Below are 20,946 nucleotides of genomic sequence, written 5' to 3'. Positions count from 1 at the left end.
GTCCTTACCTGCCCAATAGCAGCTGGATAGCTCTGGTATCATCTTTTGTGTCATGTTTCCAAAATGTATTCTCAGTTGGAGGGAGGAGGTGATCTGCTATGTGGTCTTTAAACTGGTCCCTAGACAGGGCTTTGATTCTGTGGTGTGGAAAAGTACTTTTTTGAGTGGCTAATATACAGGAAAAATCTAAATCAGAATTAACTGAACTAAGAGATAGTACATGGAGATGATTCAACATGGAACACTTAACATCCTTCATACATAACAACCTTAAATATATACAAAAGTTCACAATTTACAAAACCCTTTTCTACCTTAGATTCTAATTTCATGTCTGTAAGAGAGGAAGGAGAGAATATCTCCATTATACGTATAAGCCTGCCAGTTCACAGGGAGCAAAGAATTTAACTATTTACACATTTAGCAAGTACCAGTACTATGTCTAGATTGTGAGTATATAAACTCCTAGTTTAGGCTTCCTTTTCACCACATTAAGAATTATTTGCTGAATAAGTCTATAACTTAACAAAAAATATACATTAGCAACAATTAAGAAATGAACTGTTAGGAATCATCTTTATTCTGTAACTTACTGTGTTGAGGCTTTAAGAAAATCTTCCTTCATAGGAGGATGAACTTCATCCAACAACATGCTAGTATCTGGGCTTGATTTCATTGTAGAGATCACCATGGCATTACGCAGTTTATCACCTTGTTCTAACAGTGCTGAAGAAGGCAAAAGCAGAACATGGAAAATCTAAAATCCAACAGCAATACCTCCAATATTCAGCACCTTTCCATCTCTGACAAGACTTAACATATTATAAGACTTAGCATATTGTAATGACCTACCTGTTTGCTTTTCCCACTAGTTTGAGAATTTCTTGAGGACACTCACTTTACAATAAACAGTTTACAGAACTTCTATGAGAGGACTGTTTTATTTTTATTTATTTATTTATTTATTTATTTATTTATTTATTTGAGAGGACTGTTTCAAATGCTGGCATTACAGCAGTGAATGGAGTTTGTTCTGGAGGGAGGTCAGTCTCTCCAGAGTTGTTATACAATGGGAATCATTACATGAATGCACTGACTTTTCCAATTGGTTTTTATACATATTAAAGTTAATAATGTCTACATAATTATTTTTATATCCAGAGACCATACTGTATTCTATTACTTGTAATAGTTAATGTCACTATTAATGTCACCAAAAAACACTAACAGCTATACCAGTTATAACTTTAAGAAGCTACAGTGTTTACCTATTCCAAATTCATACTTTTATAAAGAATGCCAAAAAATTTCCATGACTTGTCTAAGATGATACAGCAGGTTAATAGAAAAGCTAAGATGAAGTCTTCAGACTTTCTGATAAAATTTACCCCATCCCTGAGTAAAAATAATAATAACAACAGCAATAATAATTTACTGAACTCTTAAACACATGCTGGGCACTACTCTGTATATATTAAATTAAATATATTCACTCATTTATTCCTCCTAACGATTCTCTGAGATGGATACTACTATTTCATCTTCTAGATTAAGAAAATTGAGGCAGAGAGGATATGTAACTTGCTCAAGTTACACACACTGTATAACCAGAACGATCACAGCCTATAATTTTATTTATTGTTATTATTTTTTAAGACTTTTTCAGTAATCTCCACACCCAGTGCAGGGCTCAAACTCACAACCCTGAAATCAAGAGTTTCATGCTCCACCAAAGTGTCCCAGCTCGGTGCTCCACATCCTATGATTTTAATCACTATACTACTACATATAACCCCACTTTAGTTCTTAGACATCTTTTAAAAAGCTTAGGGCCAGTGGCATTATTCCAAGGAACAGTGGGAAGTATTTTTCCCTTGAGGTTCCGCAGTTGCTTTGGAGGTAACTGAGACTAGACACCAACTGTCCATTCTCTTAGTCTAGAGTTTTATAGCTTCTAAAACGAAAGAAGATATAGGGGCCCCTGGGTGGCTCAGTGGGTTGGGTGGATGTCCAACTCTTGGTTTCTGCTCAGATCATGATCTCAGGGTTGTGGGATGGAGCCCCACCTCGAGCCTGTGTTGGGCATGGAGACAGCTTTGGATTCTCTCTCTGTTCCCGCACCCCTCAGCCCCCTGTCCTGCACACATATGCACACATGCACTCCCTCTCAAGAAAGAGGGAGGAGGAAGAGGAGGTACAGGAGGTGGAGGAGGAGGAGGAGGAGATGATGATGATGATACGGTGGTCAGGCCAAGAAAAAAAAAAAAGAAGCCAAGAAGATCCATAAACATCTAACATTTGTTAGTACAAAGAACTCAAAATATAGCTTACAAAGTAAAAAAACAAAAAAACAAAAAAACAAAAAAACTGAAATATCACATATTCAGTGACAATACAACTAAATTAAAAGAAAATAAAGATCAACCATTCAGAATTCTAAGATAGTTCTCCCCAAGATTCCCGACTCATATATCTTCTCTCTGATTAAAACACTCATCTAAAGGTACTGCTTTAAAGGGATTTTACAGATGTAAAATCAGTTCCAAATCAGTCAATCTTAAGATAGGGAGATCATTTTGGTAGTCCAAACCTTTTAGCAGAGTTTTCTCTGGCCATTTGCAGGTTATGACAACAGAGATTTGAAGCACGAGAAAGATTTAATGTATCATCACTGTCTTGAAGATGGAAGGGACCACATGGGAAGAGATGCAGGTGGCCTTTAGGAAGCTAACAGTGGCTTGCAGCTGATAGCAAGGAAATGGGACCTCAGTCCTATAACTGCAAGGAACTGAATTTAGTCAACAAGAATGAAATTGGGACTGCATTTTTTTCCCCAGCACTTACAGATGAGAATTTAGCTTGGTCGATATCCGATACCTTAAGCAGAAAACCTAACCATACCTTGTTGGACTTCTGAGCCACAGAACTGTGAGCTAATAAATGGATGTTGTTTTAACCCATTAAATTTGTGGTAATTTGTCATGCAGCAACAGAAAACTAGTATGTCCATTAATGCTACTACTCTGGAATATTGTTATAGTTTTTTAAATCTATGCATAAATATACATGTATTTATATATAGATTGCCTCTTTTGCAAAAACATGTATACCGTTTTAAAATTGTTTTTCACTTAATATACATTAACTTATTTCTATGTAAATAATGGCTGCACAAATTCATTCAGAATTCATTGTATTTTTTATTTAAGATTTTATTTATTTATTTGACAGAGAGAGAGAGAGAGAGAGCACAAGCAGGTGAAGCAGCAGAGGAAAAGGGAGAAGCAGATTCCCCAATAAGTAGGAAGCCAGGGTCTGGGAATCAAAACCGAAGCTGAAGGCAGATGCTTAAACAACTGCGTCACCCAGGCGCCCGTTTTTTTTTTCTTTTTAATCTCTGAGATTCAGCCAAAATATGGCTATCTTGTTTACTCAATGAGAAAGGGTAAGGAAAACATGGTCTTGCTAGCATTAGAAATTTGGCTGAAGATTGCTATGTGACCAGAAACCTTAATTAGTTTCTAGTTGGCTCTTGGCTTTACTCAATATAAAGTTCTTCAAACGAGGTGGGCACATTCAAAGTAAAGTGGATAATAACAAGCTGTGTTGATAATAAACCTCACTTGACTTCAGGACCATGAAGAAAACCGGCTTTTCTATCAATACTCAAAATGTTTTTGGAGAGATAATATCCTTGGTACCTTAACCATACCCAACTATCTTCAACTCCTTAAACACAACACTTCCTTCGTATTCTCAAAGCTCTGGGTATGTAATTCTATCAAATAATTTATCACTCGGTATTATAATTGTCTATTTCATCCAATGAACTTTGAGACAAGGGATTGGTCCTTGTTGATTTTTGTATCATCAGTGTCTCATACAGTGCCTAGTATATATCAGGCATTTAATAAAATGTTCTTCCACTGTTGCTTATATCAGACATAATTGTACTGTATCTGCTTTAGAGTCAGTTTCCTTTACTAGACTGAATTCCTTAAGGTCAAAGACTATATTTTATTTATCACTGCAACCCCAATACTCAAAACAATGACTGATCTAAAAGACTAGTTAGTGTTTTGTTTTGACTCACTCAAAAGTTACTTCTTGAATTAAATTGGGCTTGAAGTTTTTATCTCATTTAAAAAAAAAATTCCTCTGGGAATGGTCATATTTCAAAAGGGACTTAAACAGTCATTTACATCTAAATGGTAAAAAGTACTTAAGATACTTTCCAAAAGCAGGTTTTAAAAAGGAAATAAACATTGAGGAAAACAAGTAGGACAAATTTGAGCACAGGTGGTCCATCCACTAGCCTCCAAGTGTCTGGCTGTTGAAACAGCCATTCTTGGAAAAGCTTTTCTAAAGTTTGAGGCATGGTAACAAAAAAACTTCTGACCTTCCCTTCTCAAGGGAAGCTGGTACCTACACTCTTAAGAGCTGTCATGGCAACAACCTGTACTTCAACTCAATAATCACTCCCTGAACACAAAGAAGGCACCCAGGTGCTTTTAGGACAAATGTTTCCCTTGTTTATTACGCACATGCGATGGGCACAGCTCCTGTTAAACACAAGAAGATGTGCAGCTTCTGGTTTTTGGTCTAACTCCTTGCTATCTATTCCAAACCCAATTCTCAAAAGCAGGATGTGTAGTTTGTTTCATCAATACTAGCTGGTTCACTAATTCAGCCCTGTACCCCTTTTCTGGTGTCATGTCAGTCCAATAAAGACCAAGAAGATATTTAAGTATTTGTTAGATCCCTCTCACAATCTCAGCTCTAGACCTACTTACTAGTATGAGCGACTTAGTCTTCCAGCATTTTGTGGCTGGAAGGGATCTTAAAAGATCCTATCTGTCCATTTGATGATTCAATACAATCTGTAAAAGTCCTGACAGGATGGTTAGCTAGCTCCTCTTTTCCGGCGACAGAGAATCCACTACCTCTTGAAGCTGTCCTTTCCCATTCTGCACAGGTGTTATTATTAACTCAGACTGAGTCATAATCTGTCTTGTTACATCTGTAAGCCAATTGATCCTCATAACTCTCAGGGAAAAGGCTGCACACTGGCAGTCTTAATGAGGTTTTCCTTTGCCAACCTATGTAAAACTAACATCCTCTTATGTGCCCTGCTTCATTTTTTTTTTTTCCAACTGCCATTATCACCATCTAACACTACATAGTTACTTATTTATCCAGTTTATCATTGGTCTTCCCATCTAGGATATAAGATCCATAGGGCAGAAATTTTTGTTTTCATTTAAATTACTGTATTCCTGAAACCTAGAAGAATGTCAGACATTTGATAGGTACTAAATAAGTAACTGCTTAATGAGTGAACAAATAATCTTTCTCAAAGTCTGGTGCCTAAGCAAAATATTGCAGGTGTGAGCTTACAAGTACAAGCAGTATAGTAAAATGGAACAATTTGTTCTTGTTAATGTAGCCTAGGATTGCCCTGAAGGTTAAAATTAATACACTATCTAAAAAAAAAAAAATACACTATCTAAGAGACTCTTAACTATAGGAAACAAATTAAAGGTTGCTGGAGGGGAGGTGTGGGGGGGGATGGGGTAACCTGGGTGATGGGCATTAAGGAGGGCACTTGATGTAATGAGCACCGGATGCTAAATGCAATTGATAAATCACTGAATTCTACCTATGAAACTAATAATACACTATATGTTAAATAACTGAATTTAAATAAAATTTAAAAAATAAAAAAGATTATAATCAGAGTATATTTTCAAAAACAGAGGATCACAGACATTTCAGTTGAAAAAAAAAATGAACAGAATGTCTTTCTTCATGAAAAAAAAATCCTTACTAATGTAAATTTTGTACCCAAATAGTTATTTTAGAGATTTTTCTACTAATGCTGCAGATACTCTACTTCGGAAATTTACTAGTGAGGATGGAGACAAATCCCCATCATGCTCCTGATGTCACAGAGATAAATGGTTGAGCATTACACATAAGGCATCTCAATTGCTTTTATAATATCACCTCTAAATAATCCTATTTGGATTTATTTCAGTTTAAGCCCTTATACAAGTAAACTGACACCTTTCTACTTCTGCTTGGCTGTAAGTCATATTTAATTCCCAGACTTAAGATCAGCAGTTGCTATGCAATGAAGGTTCCCACTGAGACCAAGAATTTTCAGGACATGAAGCAGATTTGGTACAAGCGTCTGCACAGGAGTGCAAGTAAATCTCCTGATGAGATAAAAACTGTATTTGCCTTGAATTATTTGGGAAAAAAATAAAGAATAATATTTCTTTATGATAAACTTTCCCCCCATATCCAGGTTCATTTTAAATGGCTCCTTCCCGGGGCGCCTGGGTGGCTCAGTGGGTTAAGCCGCTGCCTTCGGCTCGGGTCATGATCTCGGGGTCCTGGGATCGAGTCCCGCATCGGGCTCTCTGCTCAGCAGGGAGTCTGCTTCTCTCTCTCTCTCTCTCTCTCTCTGCCTGCCTCTCTGTCTACTTGTGATCTCTCTGTCCAATAAATAAATAAATCTTTTAAAATAAATAAATAAATGGCTCCTTCCCTAAACCTACAATTTTAAGTACCTAGTATTTATTTAGAAGTAACTTACTGGTTTAAAAGAGCTGCCTTTAGGGGCACCTGGGTGGCTCAGTGGTTTGGGCTGCTGCCTTCGGCTCGGGTCATGATCTCAGGGTCCTGGGATCGAGCCCCGCATCGGGCTCCCTGCTCCGCAGGAAGCCTGCTTCCCTCTCTCTCTCTCTCTCTCTGCCTGCCTCTCTGCCTACTTGTGATCTCTGTCTGTCAAATAAATAAATAAAATCTTTAAAAAAAATAAAATAAAAAAATAAAAGAGCTGCCTTTAAATGGTGAGCAATTCAGAACTTTAGTGAGATCACTCACTTTTATTTGGTTATTTATTTCAAACAGAAGTCTTGGTTCTCTTTGAAGACCGGCTGACAAGCAGAGTAATCCCAATAAATATAGCTTAGTCTTGTCACAAATACATACATACCTGAAAGAAGGTCCTTGGTAGGGGGGTTGTTTGAAGAAAGAATGCATGAATCACTGCGACTCTTGGCCACTGTTCTAATTTGAGGCTGGAATTCAGAACTGTTAAGAAGGGACATCTGCTTCCTTGGGGCCTTGCCTTTCAGAGTCATAGACTCTAAACTCCGTCCTGAATTAAGATGGTGTTGTAGTCCGAAGAAAGAGTCCTTTATTTTATCAGAGTTCTCTGTAAAGTACAAGTGGTCCTTTCCCCTGTTATAAAATAAAGGAGAACTTTAGCAATATATTACCTACTGTGGTAACATTTCACTTTGTCAGAGACAGAAAGTGTATCAGTAGTTTATAGCAGTGTAAACTGCTTCGACTTTGTAAATCTGTTTTTCATCTCCCAAATGAAATAAATAATACATGTTTTATCTACAGTTGTATGGTTGTGGCTGAAGTGAGACAATGAAATAGAGAGCTCAGCTGGGGCACCTGGGTGGCTCAGTCAGTTAAGTGTCTGACTCTTGGTTTCGGCCCAGGTCATGATCTCAAGTCATAAGCTTGAACCCCATGTTGGGCTCTGTGCTCAGCAGGGAGTCTGCTTGAAGATTCTCTCCCTCTGCCCCTCCCCTCACTTGTGCACATGCAAGTGTGTGTCCTCTCTCTCAAATAAATAAATCTTGAAAAAAGAGAAAGAACTTAGTGCAGAGCCCAACACAAAGCAAATGCTTTGTAATTATTTAAAATAAAAATCTAGGGGTGCCTGGGTGGCTCAGTCAGTTAAGCATCTGCCTTTGGCTCAGGTTGTGATTCCAGAGTCCTGGAATCTAGCCCCGCATATGGCTCCGCAGGGAGCCTGCTTCTCCCTCCCTTTGCCGCTCTGCCTGCCTGTGCTCTCCCTCTGTCAAATAAATAAATAAAATCTTAAAAAAAAAAAAACCAAACTAACCTATTGCTCTTACTCCATCCTGTTTCATGAACTACTGCCCTTTCCCTCTTTTTCCCTCATGGGCATTTATCATGGCATCTGTATATGACTTAGTTATACTTATTTATCTGTACAATGGCCTCCCCACCAGATTGTGAGCAGTCCCCAAAGACAAGAATTGTGTCTTATTAATTTCTATGCCTAGTACTTGTTACTAGACCAGGCACACAGTGGGTACTTAATAGTTGTTTGCTAAATGAACGACTATTTTCAGTATTTCATCCAAACACAAATAAAAAACAGAAATTATGAAGTGGGAGTTAGCTGAAAGACTGGTTACTGGTTACCTTGGAGTGGTTGATCTACTACTGTTAGCTGCTAACTCTTTTCCATCGGTTTTGGTGGTAGGCATCCTATGGGGCCTTGATGGAACCAGAAACTGGCTACTGCTGGGTTCAGTATATTCTCTGAATTCCTGCTCAGATAAAAGCACATTTTCTTTCACATCGGTGGATGGAAGAGGGTTGTAGCTATCATAAGTTTCTGACAGAGGCTCCAGGGCAAGTGAGACCTGAAAGAGACATACATGTAATATACCAGAAATTTTCTTCTGCATTGACTAATTTTTTTTTAAGCTTTTATTTATTTATTTATTTATCAGAGAGAGAGAGAGAGAGAGAGAGAGAGAGAGCAAGCGAGAGAGAGAGAGCACAAGCACACAGGCAGGCAGAGTGGCAGCAGAGGCAGAGGGAGAAGCAGGCTCCCCGCCGAGCAAGGAGCCTGATGTGGGACTTGATCCCAGGATGCTGGGATCATGACCTGAGCCGAAGGCAGCTGCTTAACCAACTGAGCCACCCAGGCGTCCCTGCATTGACTAATTTTAAGACTCCCTGCTTAATATAAATGAATAGTCCCCATTCCTTGTAGGATCAAGTTCAAATTCCTGTAGAAGCCTCATCTCTTACTTTGCTCTCCTCCTCCATTCCTCTCTCCCAGATATACCAATCACTTAAGATTCTCTCAATGTACCTTACATTTCATTCCCTAAGGCCTTGTATATGCAATTTCCTCCAGTTTTACTTTCTTTGTGAAAATTTGTTTTTAATTCTTTAAAGATTTTTATTTATTTGAGAAAGAGAACACAAGCGGGGGTAGGGGTAGGTAGACAGAGGGAGAAGCAGACTACCCACTGAGCAGAGAGCCAGACTTATGGCTTGATCCCTAAGCTGATGGCAGATGCTTAATCGAGTAAGTTACCAGGCGTCCCTGCGAAAACTTCTCTGTGCCCAGGTAGAGATGTCATGGCCACTCCCTTCTTTACGTTTCCACTTCTTCTGTGTCTACCCAACAATATAACCCCCCGTTTATTGAACTCTTTACTACAGGCCATAAGGTATGGCCTAAGTTGCTCACATGGAGAAGCTCATGTGATGATATAACTCCATCAGGAAAGTATATTAATTCTATTTGAAGATTTTTAAAGAAAGCTTATAGGAGGTATTTGTAACTTTAGTTTATTCACTACCCTGATTAGGTTAATTCCTTGAAGGCATGCACTTGTCTTTTTCATTTTTGTATGGGCTAATCAGCACAATAAACACTTGGCATACAAGCCTTTAATGCTTAATAATGTCTAATTATTATGTCTGATGAATAAGAGAATAACAACACCTTCTACATCCTTATTGTTGGTTATTTAAGAAAAATAAGGCCCTAGTTCTATGCTGGATATAGACAGGGTAAAGAAGAAGAAACATTAATATGAAAAGGAATCACTTGAAGTTTATTTTATCATCTCATCCTGTGAGTTCAGGTTCTCTATTAAATGGCTCTCCAGTCCTCTGAAAAGCCTAATGGAAGAACAAAGCCTAAAAAAATAGAGTCTAAAGCAAAACTTTAGGAAAGAAGTTGAAGAATATACTGCAAAAGAAAGAGTAATGGTCTTGAAAGTTCTATTACAATGAGGGAGAAAGCAGAAGGCATTGTTCCAGCAGCCCAAGTCAAATAATGATGAAGGGGCTAACACAAAGATGAAAGGTTGAAGTTAGATATTTCAAGATGTCTCTCGAAAGGTCAATGGGATAATTTGTGCAGAGAAACTGCCAAGGTCCAGACTCAATAAAATATACTTGGGTCTTGATGAGAATTTTGTTCTTGAACAGTTAACATAAAGTCCTTTAAATCTATTCACCACCAAGATTTTTTTACAAAGACAAATGATAGGAATGCAGTAGGATAAATATTCTGTGTAGTGATCACCATAATAGCATCACATAAAGTCCTGGCTGCCTGGCTGCCTAATATAAATGTCAGAAAGTATTCCCTTACCATTCATCATTTCCCAAAAAACTGCCTCTATATTTTATAAACAAAGAAGACACTGAGAATAAAGGCATATGTCCCTGGCCTTAACAATGACTTGCTGTCTGGCTTCTGAGTTTTGCTTTTTCTCTAAGCAGATCCAAACCAATCACAAAACAGATCATAGGCCTATACTACCAGTGACCCTTAAAGAGATAAGTAAGTCCAGGTACCTGCCAGACCAATCTTACAATCAAAACACGTGCCAGCCTAACTCCTCTACTCAATTAACAAATATCTGTTGATACTAGCATAGTGCCAGGCTCTGTGCTACCTGCCTGAGGCAAAGAGATGAATAAAACATGGAGCCTGACCCAGAGGATGGCGGTATCTTGTAGAGGACCTTAAAGAGACAAATTTTAATTTAAAATGGTTCACTCTGAGATAAGGGTGTGTATCAGGCAGTAAGAGAAAAAGGGGTCTGAAACTGGGGCAGAGGTGAGGAAGGAGTGCCACGGTTTCCAGAAGTGAAACATAAACATCTGGATTTGGAATCTTAAATACGAATGGTATAGGTAAGGCTGAGGGAGAGGAGACTTAGGTAAAACATACCAGGCAGAGGGAAGAGCTTGAGTCAAACTTTAAAGGTATAAAATACTGTTCCAGCAATTCCTACAAGTTCAAGGGATTGCCACTCCTAACCCCTCTGCTTTCACCCAAAATACTCCTATATTCATCTTCCAGATCATCATTCTTGTCCACCTCAGTCATGCTCCCCTCCCCCAATCATGTTCACTCTTGTGCTCACTCCTCTGCCAACCTCTTTATGGAGCCCTGTAGGATTTCTATTTATACAAACTACTTTACCACTTCAACTGAACATCTCTTTCTTAAAATGCCCCAATTTTTCCAAAGTCTTCTGTAATGGAAACTATTTCTTTTACTAGCCAGGATAAAGGAAGTGCCTTTCTGCTGCTTTCCTAGACCATCATTCTGTCACCTAAAGATTTCACATCTTTTCAGAAACCCATGCCATCCACAAATACCATAAATTTACCACAAGATTCTCACATCCATAATAGAGCAACCCTAGGGACATTTACCATTCTTCTCAAAAACTCAAGGCTCTCTTTAGCACTAAGCTGCCTACAATCACTGACTACAACATCTATCAGTAACAATGATAGCACATTAGTATGCCTATTTTTCAGACTTATGCTGGCCAACATGGCATTTAAAAAAATTTAAAAGTTATTTAATTATTTAAATGGTATTATTTAAAATACCAGAGTTTATGTAAAATTTTGGAATTCTGGTTCTCTTAAAAATTCAGAAACTCTAATGGAGCTAGATCTCCATTTCAATGTGGCAAAAATTAGCTGAAGCAGACTAGTGGCTTTAGTCAAGGCACATGTTCCGATCTGAAAAGTCCCCAGCCATGTCCCAATGAGGCAGAGTGATAACTATTATTTATCATCCCACTTGGTCTGCCAGGCTTTTAAAAATTTTACTATCTTACAAAAAAATGGATACTTTTGTGTTTATACATTTTTATAAATTTTAACCTATCGATAGATGCATGTAACCACCACCATAATCAAGATAGAGAATAACTCCATTAACCCAAAAAACTCCCTGGGACTATCCCTCTGTAGCCACACTCTCTCCTCACCTTTAATCCCTAGCAACAGCTGATCTATTCTCAACCATTTTAGTTCTAGCTTTTTGAAAATGTCATACAAATGTAACCATATAGTATGCAACCTTTTGAGATGGGCTTCTTCCACTCAGAATAAGGCCTCTCAATGTGGAGAAAGGAGAACCCTCTTACACTGTTGGTGGGAATGCAAGTTGGTGCAGCCAATTTGGAGAACAGTATGGAGATTCCTTAAGAAATTAAAAATAGAGCTTCCCTATGACCTGCAATTGCACTACTGGGTATTTACCCCAAAGATACAGATGTAGTGAAAAGAAGGGCCATCTGTACTCCAATGTTCATAGCAGCAATGGCCACGGTTGTCAAACTGTGGAAGGAACCAAAATACCCTTCAACGGATGAATGGATAAGGAAGATGTGGTCCATATACACTATGGAGTATTATTCCTCCATCAGAAAGGATGAATTCCCAACTTTTGTAGCAACATGGACCAGACTGGAAGAGATTATGCTGAGTGAAATAAGTCAAGCAGATAGAGTCAAGTATCATATGGTTTCACTTATTTGTGGAGCATAAGAAATAACACAGAGGACATGGGGAGATGGAGAGGAGAAGGGAGTTGAGGGAAATTGGAGGGGGAGATGAACCATGAGAGACTATGGACTCTGAAAAACAATCTGAGGGTTTTGAAGGGGTGGGAGGCAGGAGGTTGGGGGAGCCTGGTGGTAGGTATTATGGAGGGCATGTATTGCATGGAGCACTGGGTGTGGTGCACAAACAATGAATTCTGTTACACTGGAAAGAAATTAAATTAAAAAAAAAAAAAGAATAAGGCCTCTCAGATTCATCAACATGGTGCGTGTATCAACAGTTCATGCCTTTTTACTGACTTGGTAGTATTCTATTGTTAACATGGGTTATCACATTGGTTGACTTTCAAAGACTGAGATAGCCTTGCATTGCTGGTACAGACCCCAGGTGGACATGGTCTCATTACTCTTTTTATATACTACTGGACCCAACTTGCTAATATTTTTTTGAGGATTTTTAGGTTTATTTTTAGGTCTAGATCTTAAACTGTCCTCTATTTTGCTATCAGGGTGCTGTAAGCCTCATAAAATAAATCAAAAAGTATTTTCTCCTGTTCTATTTTCTGGAAAAGTTTGTGGAAATCGGTGTTACCTCTTTTTTTTAAAATGACTGCAAGAATTCACCAGTGAAATTATCTTGGCTTAGAGATTTAGAGATTTCTTAGAGCTTAGAGATTTCTTTTTTGGAAGGATTTAAACTGCAAAAGCAATTCTTTAATAGTTACAAGTCTAGTCAGGTTATATATTTTATCTTGAGTGATTTTTGGTAGTTTGTGGTTTTCGAAGAATCGATTGATTTCATCTAAATCAACAAATTTTTGTGTATAGAGTTTATACTATTCCCTATCTTTGGGATTTTGTGGGCTATGGTCTCTCTCACATTAGAATCAAGAGGAAAGTAAAATATTTCTTGCATCCAAGAAAGAACTAGAGCCCCATGATTTTCAAAAGAAATGTCAGAACGCGTATTTCTTTGTGGAAGAGAATATTCCTAATTGCTCATAAGGCAAAGAAAATGTGACTGTCAAAGACTGCATTATGAAACGAAGTACAATAGGATTATAATTACTTAGTAGAAAAGATGCATGATAAAAATGGGATAAACAGAAAGGTACCTATTTTATTATTATTATTATTATTATTTTTTTAAAGATTTTATTTATTTATTTGACAGAGAGAGATCACAAGTAGATGGAGAGGCAGGCAGAGAGAGAGAGAGAGGGAAGCAGGCTCCCTGCTGAGCAGAGAGCCCGATGCGGGACTCGATCCCAGGACCCTGAGATCATGACCTGAGCCAAAGGCAGCGGCTTAACCCACTGAGCCACCCAGGGGCCCAGAAAGGTACCTATTTTAAATAGGGTTTGTTTTTTAAATGCAAATAAAATAAGTGGTACTCTTGTGACATAAAATCAAATATATTTTTTTTAAGATTTATTTATTTATTTATTTGATAGAGATTACAAGTAGGCAGAGAAGCAGGCAGAGAGAGAGGTGGAAGCAGGCTCCCTACTGAGCAGAGAGCCCGATGTGGGCTTGATCCCAGGACCCTGGGATCATGATCTGAGCCGAAGGCAGAGGCTTTAACCCACTGAGCCACCCAGGTGCCCCATAAAATCAAATATTTAAGATAAAAAACTTTATAAAGTATCAAAGTCTCTTATAAATGGCAACATTTATTAAAGAATGCAGCAGAATTTGTGAATCATAAACATTTGCATATGTAGGTCTAATTAAAAATTATAGTTGTTCCTAATATTAGTGGTATGGCTACAAACTTACAAGGTGAGCTGAATAAAAATGTTAAACAATTTGTGGTATTTTTCTCTGTAGCTGAGAAGAACACAAATAAAAACAACTCTTGACAGCTGTGTTTATTTAGAGCACCAGTGAAATTTTTATGTGAGTGAAAAACTTTTGGAGATGCTCATGGCAAACAAATCAAGGAAATGGTATTTCTTTTCTTTTTTAAAGATTTTATTTATATATTTGTCAGAGAGAGAGAGAGAGTGAGCACAAGCAGGGGAATAGGAGACAGAGGGAAAGGCAGGCAGAGGGAGAAGCAGGCTCTCTGCTGAGCAAGAAACTGAGACAGGGCTCTGTCTCAGGACCCTGGGTTCATGACCTGAGCTGAAGGCAGATGTCTAAGTGACTTAGTCACTCAGGCATCCTGGGAAATGGTATTTCTCCAAACTGAGAAATGTTTTAAAAAGTTTATTAAAGACTGATAACAGGGGTGCCCGTGTGGCTCAGTTGGTTAAACATGTGTCTTCAGTTTGGATCATGATCCCACAGTCCTGGGATCAAGAGTACTTCAGGCTCCCTGTTCAGCAGGAGAGTCTGCTTCTCCCTCTCCTTCTGCCCCTGCTCCTGTGTTCTCACTCTCAAATAAATAAATAAAATCTTTTAAAAAAGAAAAGACTGATAACAATGGATGATGTCTTTTTGTTGACAATAGATGTGTTTCAAAATTTAAATTCAAAGTGGCAACATTTTGCCAAGACAAAGAACCATAAACACACTGTCTTGGTTATTTCATCTAAAAGGCTAAAAATCAAACAACACATATATATATATAATTAACATATAAATTAATTAAACTCCTGTGGTCAATGTTTTGTTTGATAATGGATAAGCAGTATTGCAACCTGTTATTGCTACATGAATATTAGGGGGTATGAAACTGTGTGTGGTGTTAAACGTTTTTGCTTGAATTAAAAGAAGTCACCTGGTTTATGTTTTCGAAGGAGAAATCCCAGCCTCAGATCACCAGCAAGTGCTGATCAAATACAGGACTATTTTAGTTGACATTATAGACTACATAAAGCATTTAATTACTTATCTGCAAGTGCATTCACAAGGAATCATACAATATGAGATTCAATTTATTCATTCTTTTGATTATATCTTTGGAAAATTTATTTGGCAAAGAACCATCTATCCTACTTTTCTATATTTTTTATGCTGAAATAGGATTTCCAGACATCAAAGTGATGGCATGAAATACATTTCTAAAACTGTAGAGCTAAAGACCAACATCGCAAAAAGACTTTTTGGATTTCAAATGTTATGAAAACCAACACTGTTCATTTTGCTTTACTCAGTTTATACTGAAAGTATAATATGGAAGTTAATGCAGCGTTGTACAATATTTAAGCTTAAATATGCTTGAATATCTTAAATTTTAAGAATATCTTAGAAATAAAATCCAACTTCAAAAACTACTGTGCCAAGATTCTGTCTTTGTTTGGAAATAAAGGCAGCCATGTTTGTGAACAGTTATTTTGCTATGAAACCGAATAAAAACTAAATTTTATTCTCAAATGGTTTAAAAAAATGAATGCTGTAATGCCCATCAAATATAAATCATCTGGTACTGATAACTTGGTAGAGAAGTAAAAGTATCAAGATTTTAGCTAAATCAAAGGAATTGATTTCAAAGCCAAGAATTTATAATTAAGGTTTTTTTTTTTTTCCAATTTCAATGTAAAATAATCACATATATGTATATAATATGTTACATGCTCACATAATAAAGTTTGGTTTTTATTTTTTTTTTAGTAATCTCTACACCTATCATGGGGCTCAAACTCACGACCCCGAGATCAAGCATTGCATGTTCTTCCAAATGAGCCAGCCAGGCATCCCAAGTTTAGTATTTTTTAAAAGTTTATTATATTTTTGGCTGTTGATTATTCTTATAGCCAGCCTGTTTGACTCATTCGTTATTGTCAATATCTTAACTATACCAATAATGGAATACACGAAAAGCTTCCTCTCTCCAACAGCTCGGTTCTAATGATCTTTATTGTCAAACTACTCTGAGCACCGTCCAGCCAGTTTGGCCTTCTTATTATTTTAAACTGTTCTAACTCCATAATCTCAGTTTCCTTTTAGTAACTATGCATCTGTCTTCTTGAGGTCTGACTAAACCTGATCTTCAGAGCAACAATCTAAAACCACCTCTATTCATCTTCCAATCTATCAGCTGCCCATTGGCATCCTTTACCACTTGACAAGAAGGATTCCACATTTAGTCAATTCATGACTGCTTTGGGGGACAGCAAAGCAATGGTATGATAACTCTCATCACTCACTACATGCTCTTTTTTTAAAAGTTTTTTTATTTTTTAAAAAAGATGTATTTGAGAGAGAGAGAGAGAGAGAGAAAGCGAGCTCAGGGAAGGGCAGAGAGAGAGAGAGAAGCAGACTTTCCATTGAGTGTAGAGAGCGTAGAGCCTAATGCAGGGCTCAGTCCCACAACTCTGAGATCATTACCTACGCCGAAATCAAGAGTTTAATGCTTAACCTACCTGGGAGCTACTGAGGCTCCCCAAAAGTGATTTTTAAATTAACATTTCACATTCATGGAATTTAAAGAATTAGAGAGTTCTATTACAAAAATGAGTCCCTCACACAGACCCCCATATTTTTCTTTTCCCAGAGGCAACTACTTTCAACTCCTGCCCTTGATTCTTATGGAATTACCTCTAGAGTTCCAAATAATATGCTTATATTTCTCTCACATCTTGATCCCCTCCTCAGTTTTCAGGCATTATCTTTTGACTTTCTAATATGGAAGATAAAAATTTAGCTCAGTCCCACATCCTTCTACCTCCTTATCTCCCAACCTGCCCATCTAGTTTTATTATAAACACAGATTATGGATTGAACTAAAATTATTATATGAGCATGTGTTCTATTTAAAGCTGAACCATTAGGTGCACTGATTACTTTTCCTTTCCAATTAAAGAGCCACAGAAATAATATTTTAGGCTTTGCATGCCATATAGTCTCTGTCATAATTATAGTGGTCCCCCTGCTTATCCACAGGGTTATGTTCCAAGACCCCCTGTGGATGCCTGAAACTGAAGATAGTACTAAATCCTATATATACACTACGTTTTTCCCTTTACGTACATAACTATGACAAAGATTAATTTATAAATTAGGCACAGTAAGAGAATAACAACAACAATAATAAAATAAGCTATGTGAATGTGCTCTCTCAAAAATTACTATATTCACCCTTTTAGTGATAAAATGACAAAAGATCTATGTGATGAGATTAAGAGCTGTGAAAGACATAGGCATCATGACATAGCCACAGGCTACTATGGATCTTATGAGGAAAAGTTAGAAGGAGCATCAGCTGCTTCCTGACTGCACTGAAACCACCAAAAGAGAAACCGAGGACAAGGTGGGACTACTGTAGTTCACTTTGCTCTTGCAGCATGAAAGCTGCCATAGATCTACAAATACAGGTGGTAAGCAAGTCAGATTTGCCTTGGGGGTTATAGCCTGTGATTCCCTGAAGAAAATAAAAGAACGGCGCAAAAGCATATGAACAAATACTCAACATATTGATCATCAGGATATAAGAACTAAAACCTCAGTGAGATACCAGGACATACTCACTAGAATAACAAAAACTGAAAAGACTACTCAAACCAACTGCTGGCAGATATGTGGAGAATGTTTATATACCACTGATGGGAATGTAAAGTTATACCATCACTATGAAAATGGTTTGGTTGTTTCTTTTTTTTTTTTTTAAAGATTTTATTTATTTATCAGAGTGGGGGGGAGGGCGAGCACAGGCAGACAGAATGGCAGGCAGTGGCAGAGGGAGAAGCAGGCTCCCTGCTGAGCAAGGAGCCCGATGTGGGACTCAATCCCAGGACGCTGGGATCATGACCTGAGCCAAAGGCAGCTGCTTAACCAACTGAGCCACCCAGGCGTCCCTGGTTGTTTCTTAAAAAGTTAAACATGACTCACCAATCCCATTCTTGGGTATTTTCCCAAGAAAAGAAGAACACATCTACATAGAGTTGCTTTACTCATAAGCAGCAAAAAAAATTGTAAAAAAAAAAACAAAAAACAAAAAAGCCCCAAACAACCAAACGTCCACTAAGTGGCATATAGATAAAAAATCATGGAATATCCATACAGTGGAACACACCTCTGCAAAAGGGAACTACTGATACACAAAATAGTATGGATGAATCTCTAAAATTGGCTTTGTTCACTTACTCTCTTAACCTGGGTGAGGGGACAATTTGTGTTTACTATATGGTTATTTATATATCTTATATATAGAAGATACTGTTTTGCATATCCCTGAAAAATTTTAAAAAGTTAAGTGAAATAAAATGTATAGTGTCTAACATATGGTAGATAGATATACAATAAATGTTGATAAGAGAATGATCAGAGCATCGCCTGGGTGGCTCAGTCGTTAAGTGTCTGCCTTCAGCTCAGGTCAGAGCAGGAAGCCCACTTCTCTCTCTCTCCTACTCCCCCTGCTCGTGTTCTCTCTCTCATTATGTCTCTCTCTGTCAAATAAATAAAATCTTTAAAAAATTTTTTTAAATGAACAGAATGAATGCTTTCAATTTTATCTCAAAATGTTCCTCCTCTTTGCCTTCCTCCATCCCAACATATGTGACCCTAGTAACTGTGTTTATGGTAGAAACTCATTCTTATTTAGTTCTCTTCATGATCTTATTGGCTCAATTATCCTCTTATTTTCAATTTCTTCACTTGCTTCTCTTTGGTCTAAAAACAAATCAGGTAGGTCTCTTATATTCTAAAGAGGAGTCACGCAAACTTACTCTGTCAAGGGGCAGAGAATAAATATTTTAGGCTTTCTTTATGGCATATTTTTCTTCTTTAAATAATCTCTTAAGGGGCACCTAAGGGCTCAGTCCGTTAAGTCTCTGCCTTTGGCTCAGGTCATGATCTTAGGGTCCTGGGATTAAGCCCTGAGTAGGGCTCCCTGCTCAGTGGGTAGTGCAGCCTTTTCTCTTCCTTTTGCCACTTCCCCCTCCCCACCCTGCTGGTGCACCACACGCTCCCTGTTTCTCTCTCTCTCTCTCAAATAAATAAAATCTTAAAAAGACAATTTAATGACCTTTTCAAATGGTAAAAACCATGTTTAGTTAGAAGGCCACAAATGGAGCAACAGGCAAAGTGTGTCAACCCCTGTTCTAAAATAGTACCAAAAAATTTCTGAATTCTACTACCCACTATCAGTCGTGTTCTCTCAAATTCAAGTAAATTTGGCATGTTGCCATCACATGCCTAAACACGATGTTAAGTGTTTCCATATTTTTTTCATCTCATTTAATCCCTGCAACAACACTGTGAGGTAAAAGTTTTAGTACTTTTTTTTTTTTTTACAAAATAAAATACGGAAGCTCAGAGTGGACAAGTGAACATCAGAACTGTTTTGTAACCCTTTCTGTTCTGGTTTCTCCACTGTTCATAACTGTTTGTCCATGTCCAAACTCTAGTGCTATTTCCATTAGATCACACCACCTCTCCCTCCTTTCACTGACACTTATTTGGGAAATAGAAATCTCTAATTACTACTTATTTCCTTATTCCATAATCTTTTAACCTGACTTTTGCCTCCAATGCGCTATACAATTTTCTAACAAGCCCAATAACATTTAAATAAAACATACATACACATTGTTTTATCAACTGATACTTAAATATGGGAAAAAGAAATGATCCAGCCACTTTAGAAAACAGCCTGACAATTCCTCAAAGTTAAACATACTTACCCTATGACTGCAATTCTACTCATAGGTATATACAAAGAGAAATGAAAATGTGTTCACGAAAAAACTTCTACATGAATGTTCACAGAACTACCATTATTCATAGCAGTCAAGTGGAAAAAATCCAAATGTCTATCAACTGAAGAATGGATCAATATGTGGTCTATCCATATAAGGGACTATTATCCAGCCATAAGAAGAATGAAGTACTGAGACATGCCACAATGAAGATGAACCTTGAAAACATTATGCTGTGTGAAAGAAGCCAGTTACAAAAAGCTACATAATATGTTATTTCACTTATATGAACTGTCCAGAATATGCAAATATAGAGAGACTGAAGTTAAACCAGTGGTTGCCAGGGACTAGGGAAGGGTGAAATGGGGAATGACTGTTAATAGCCACAGCACTCCTTTTTAGGGTAATAACAAGCTCTGGAATTAAATAGTACTGATGGTTATAAAATCCTGTGAATGTATTAAAAACGAGTAAATTGTATACTTTAAAGGGTGAGTTTTATGACATATAAATTATGTCTCAATTTTAAAAATAGGAAAAAAACTACCTAGAAGCCTATACTCTCAACTGCTTTCAATTTTATTTTTTCCCAGTCATTGATTATGTAGTTAACTTTAATTTTCTTTAGTCATCAATCCAAAATCCATTTTAACCATGCAGCTACATAATCATAACTAGGTAATTTTGTTTTTATGGAAACAAAATACTCCACTACTAGACTATAATTTTAATATTACTAAATAATTTATTTTCATTTTTTTCAATATTAAAAGTGTATTTCTGTAACTAGACCTAGGCAGACAGTTTCCCTATTTTTACAGTATTTCCTTAAGATAAGTTCCTAAGAGTAGAATTACCAGTTCTTGAAACAGAATGCCAAACTGTTTAGTAGATCGCATGGG

At 37.4% G+C, this 20,946-nt stretch overlaps 1 protein-coding gene across 10 annotated transcripts in view; it reads right to left on the bottom strand.

Moving 5' to 3' along the window:
- C2CD3 (C2 domain containing 3 centriole elongation regulator) overlaps positions 1 to 20,946 on the bottom strand; it is a 146,818-nt gene that overhangs the window by 115,956 nt on the left and 9,916 nt on the right. For all 10 annotated transcript variants that reach the window (XM_032358935.1, XM_032358937.1, XM_032358931.1 and 7 more), the window contains exons 4-7: positions 8,260 to 8,483; positions 7,004 to 7,251; positions 594 to 726; positions 9 to 137 (exon numbers count right to left, since the gene is read on the bottom strand). In XM_032358935.1, coding sequence (XP_032214826.1) covers positions 9 to 137; positions 594 to 726; positions 7,004 to 7,251; positions 8,260 to 8,483 — 734 coding nt within the window. The remainder of the gene's footprint in view (positions 1 to 8; positions 138 to 593; positions 727 to 7,003; positions 7,252 to 8,259; positions 8,484 to 20,946) is intronic.

Source organism: Mustela erminea, chromosome 9 (genome assembly GCF_009829155.1).
Source record: "Mustela erminea isolate mMusErm1 chromosome 9, mMusErm1.Pri, whole genome shotgun sequence".
Taxonomy (NCBI): domain Eukaryota; kingdom Metazoa; phylum Chordata; class Mammalia; order Carnivora; family Mustelidae; genus Mustela; species Mustela erminea.
Note: the sequence above shows the minus strand (reverse complement) of the source record. Positions and strands in the feature narration are given on the sequence as shown.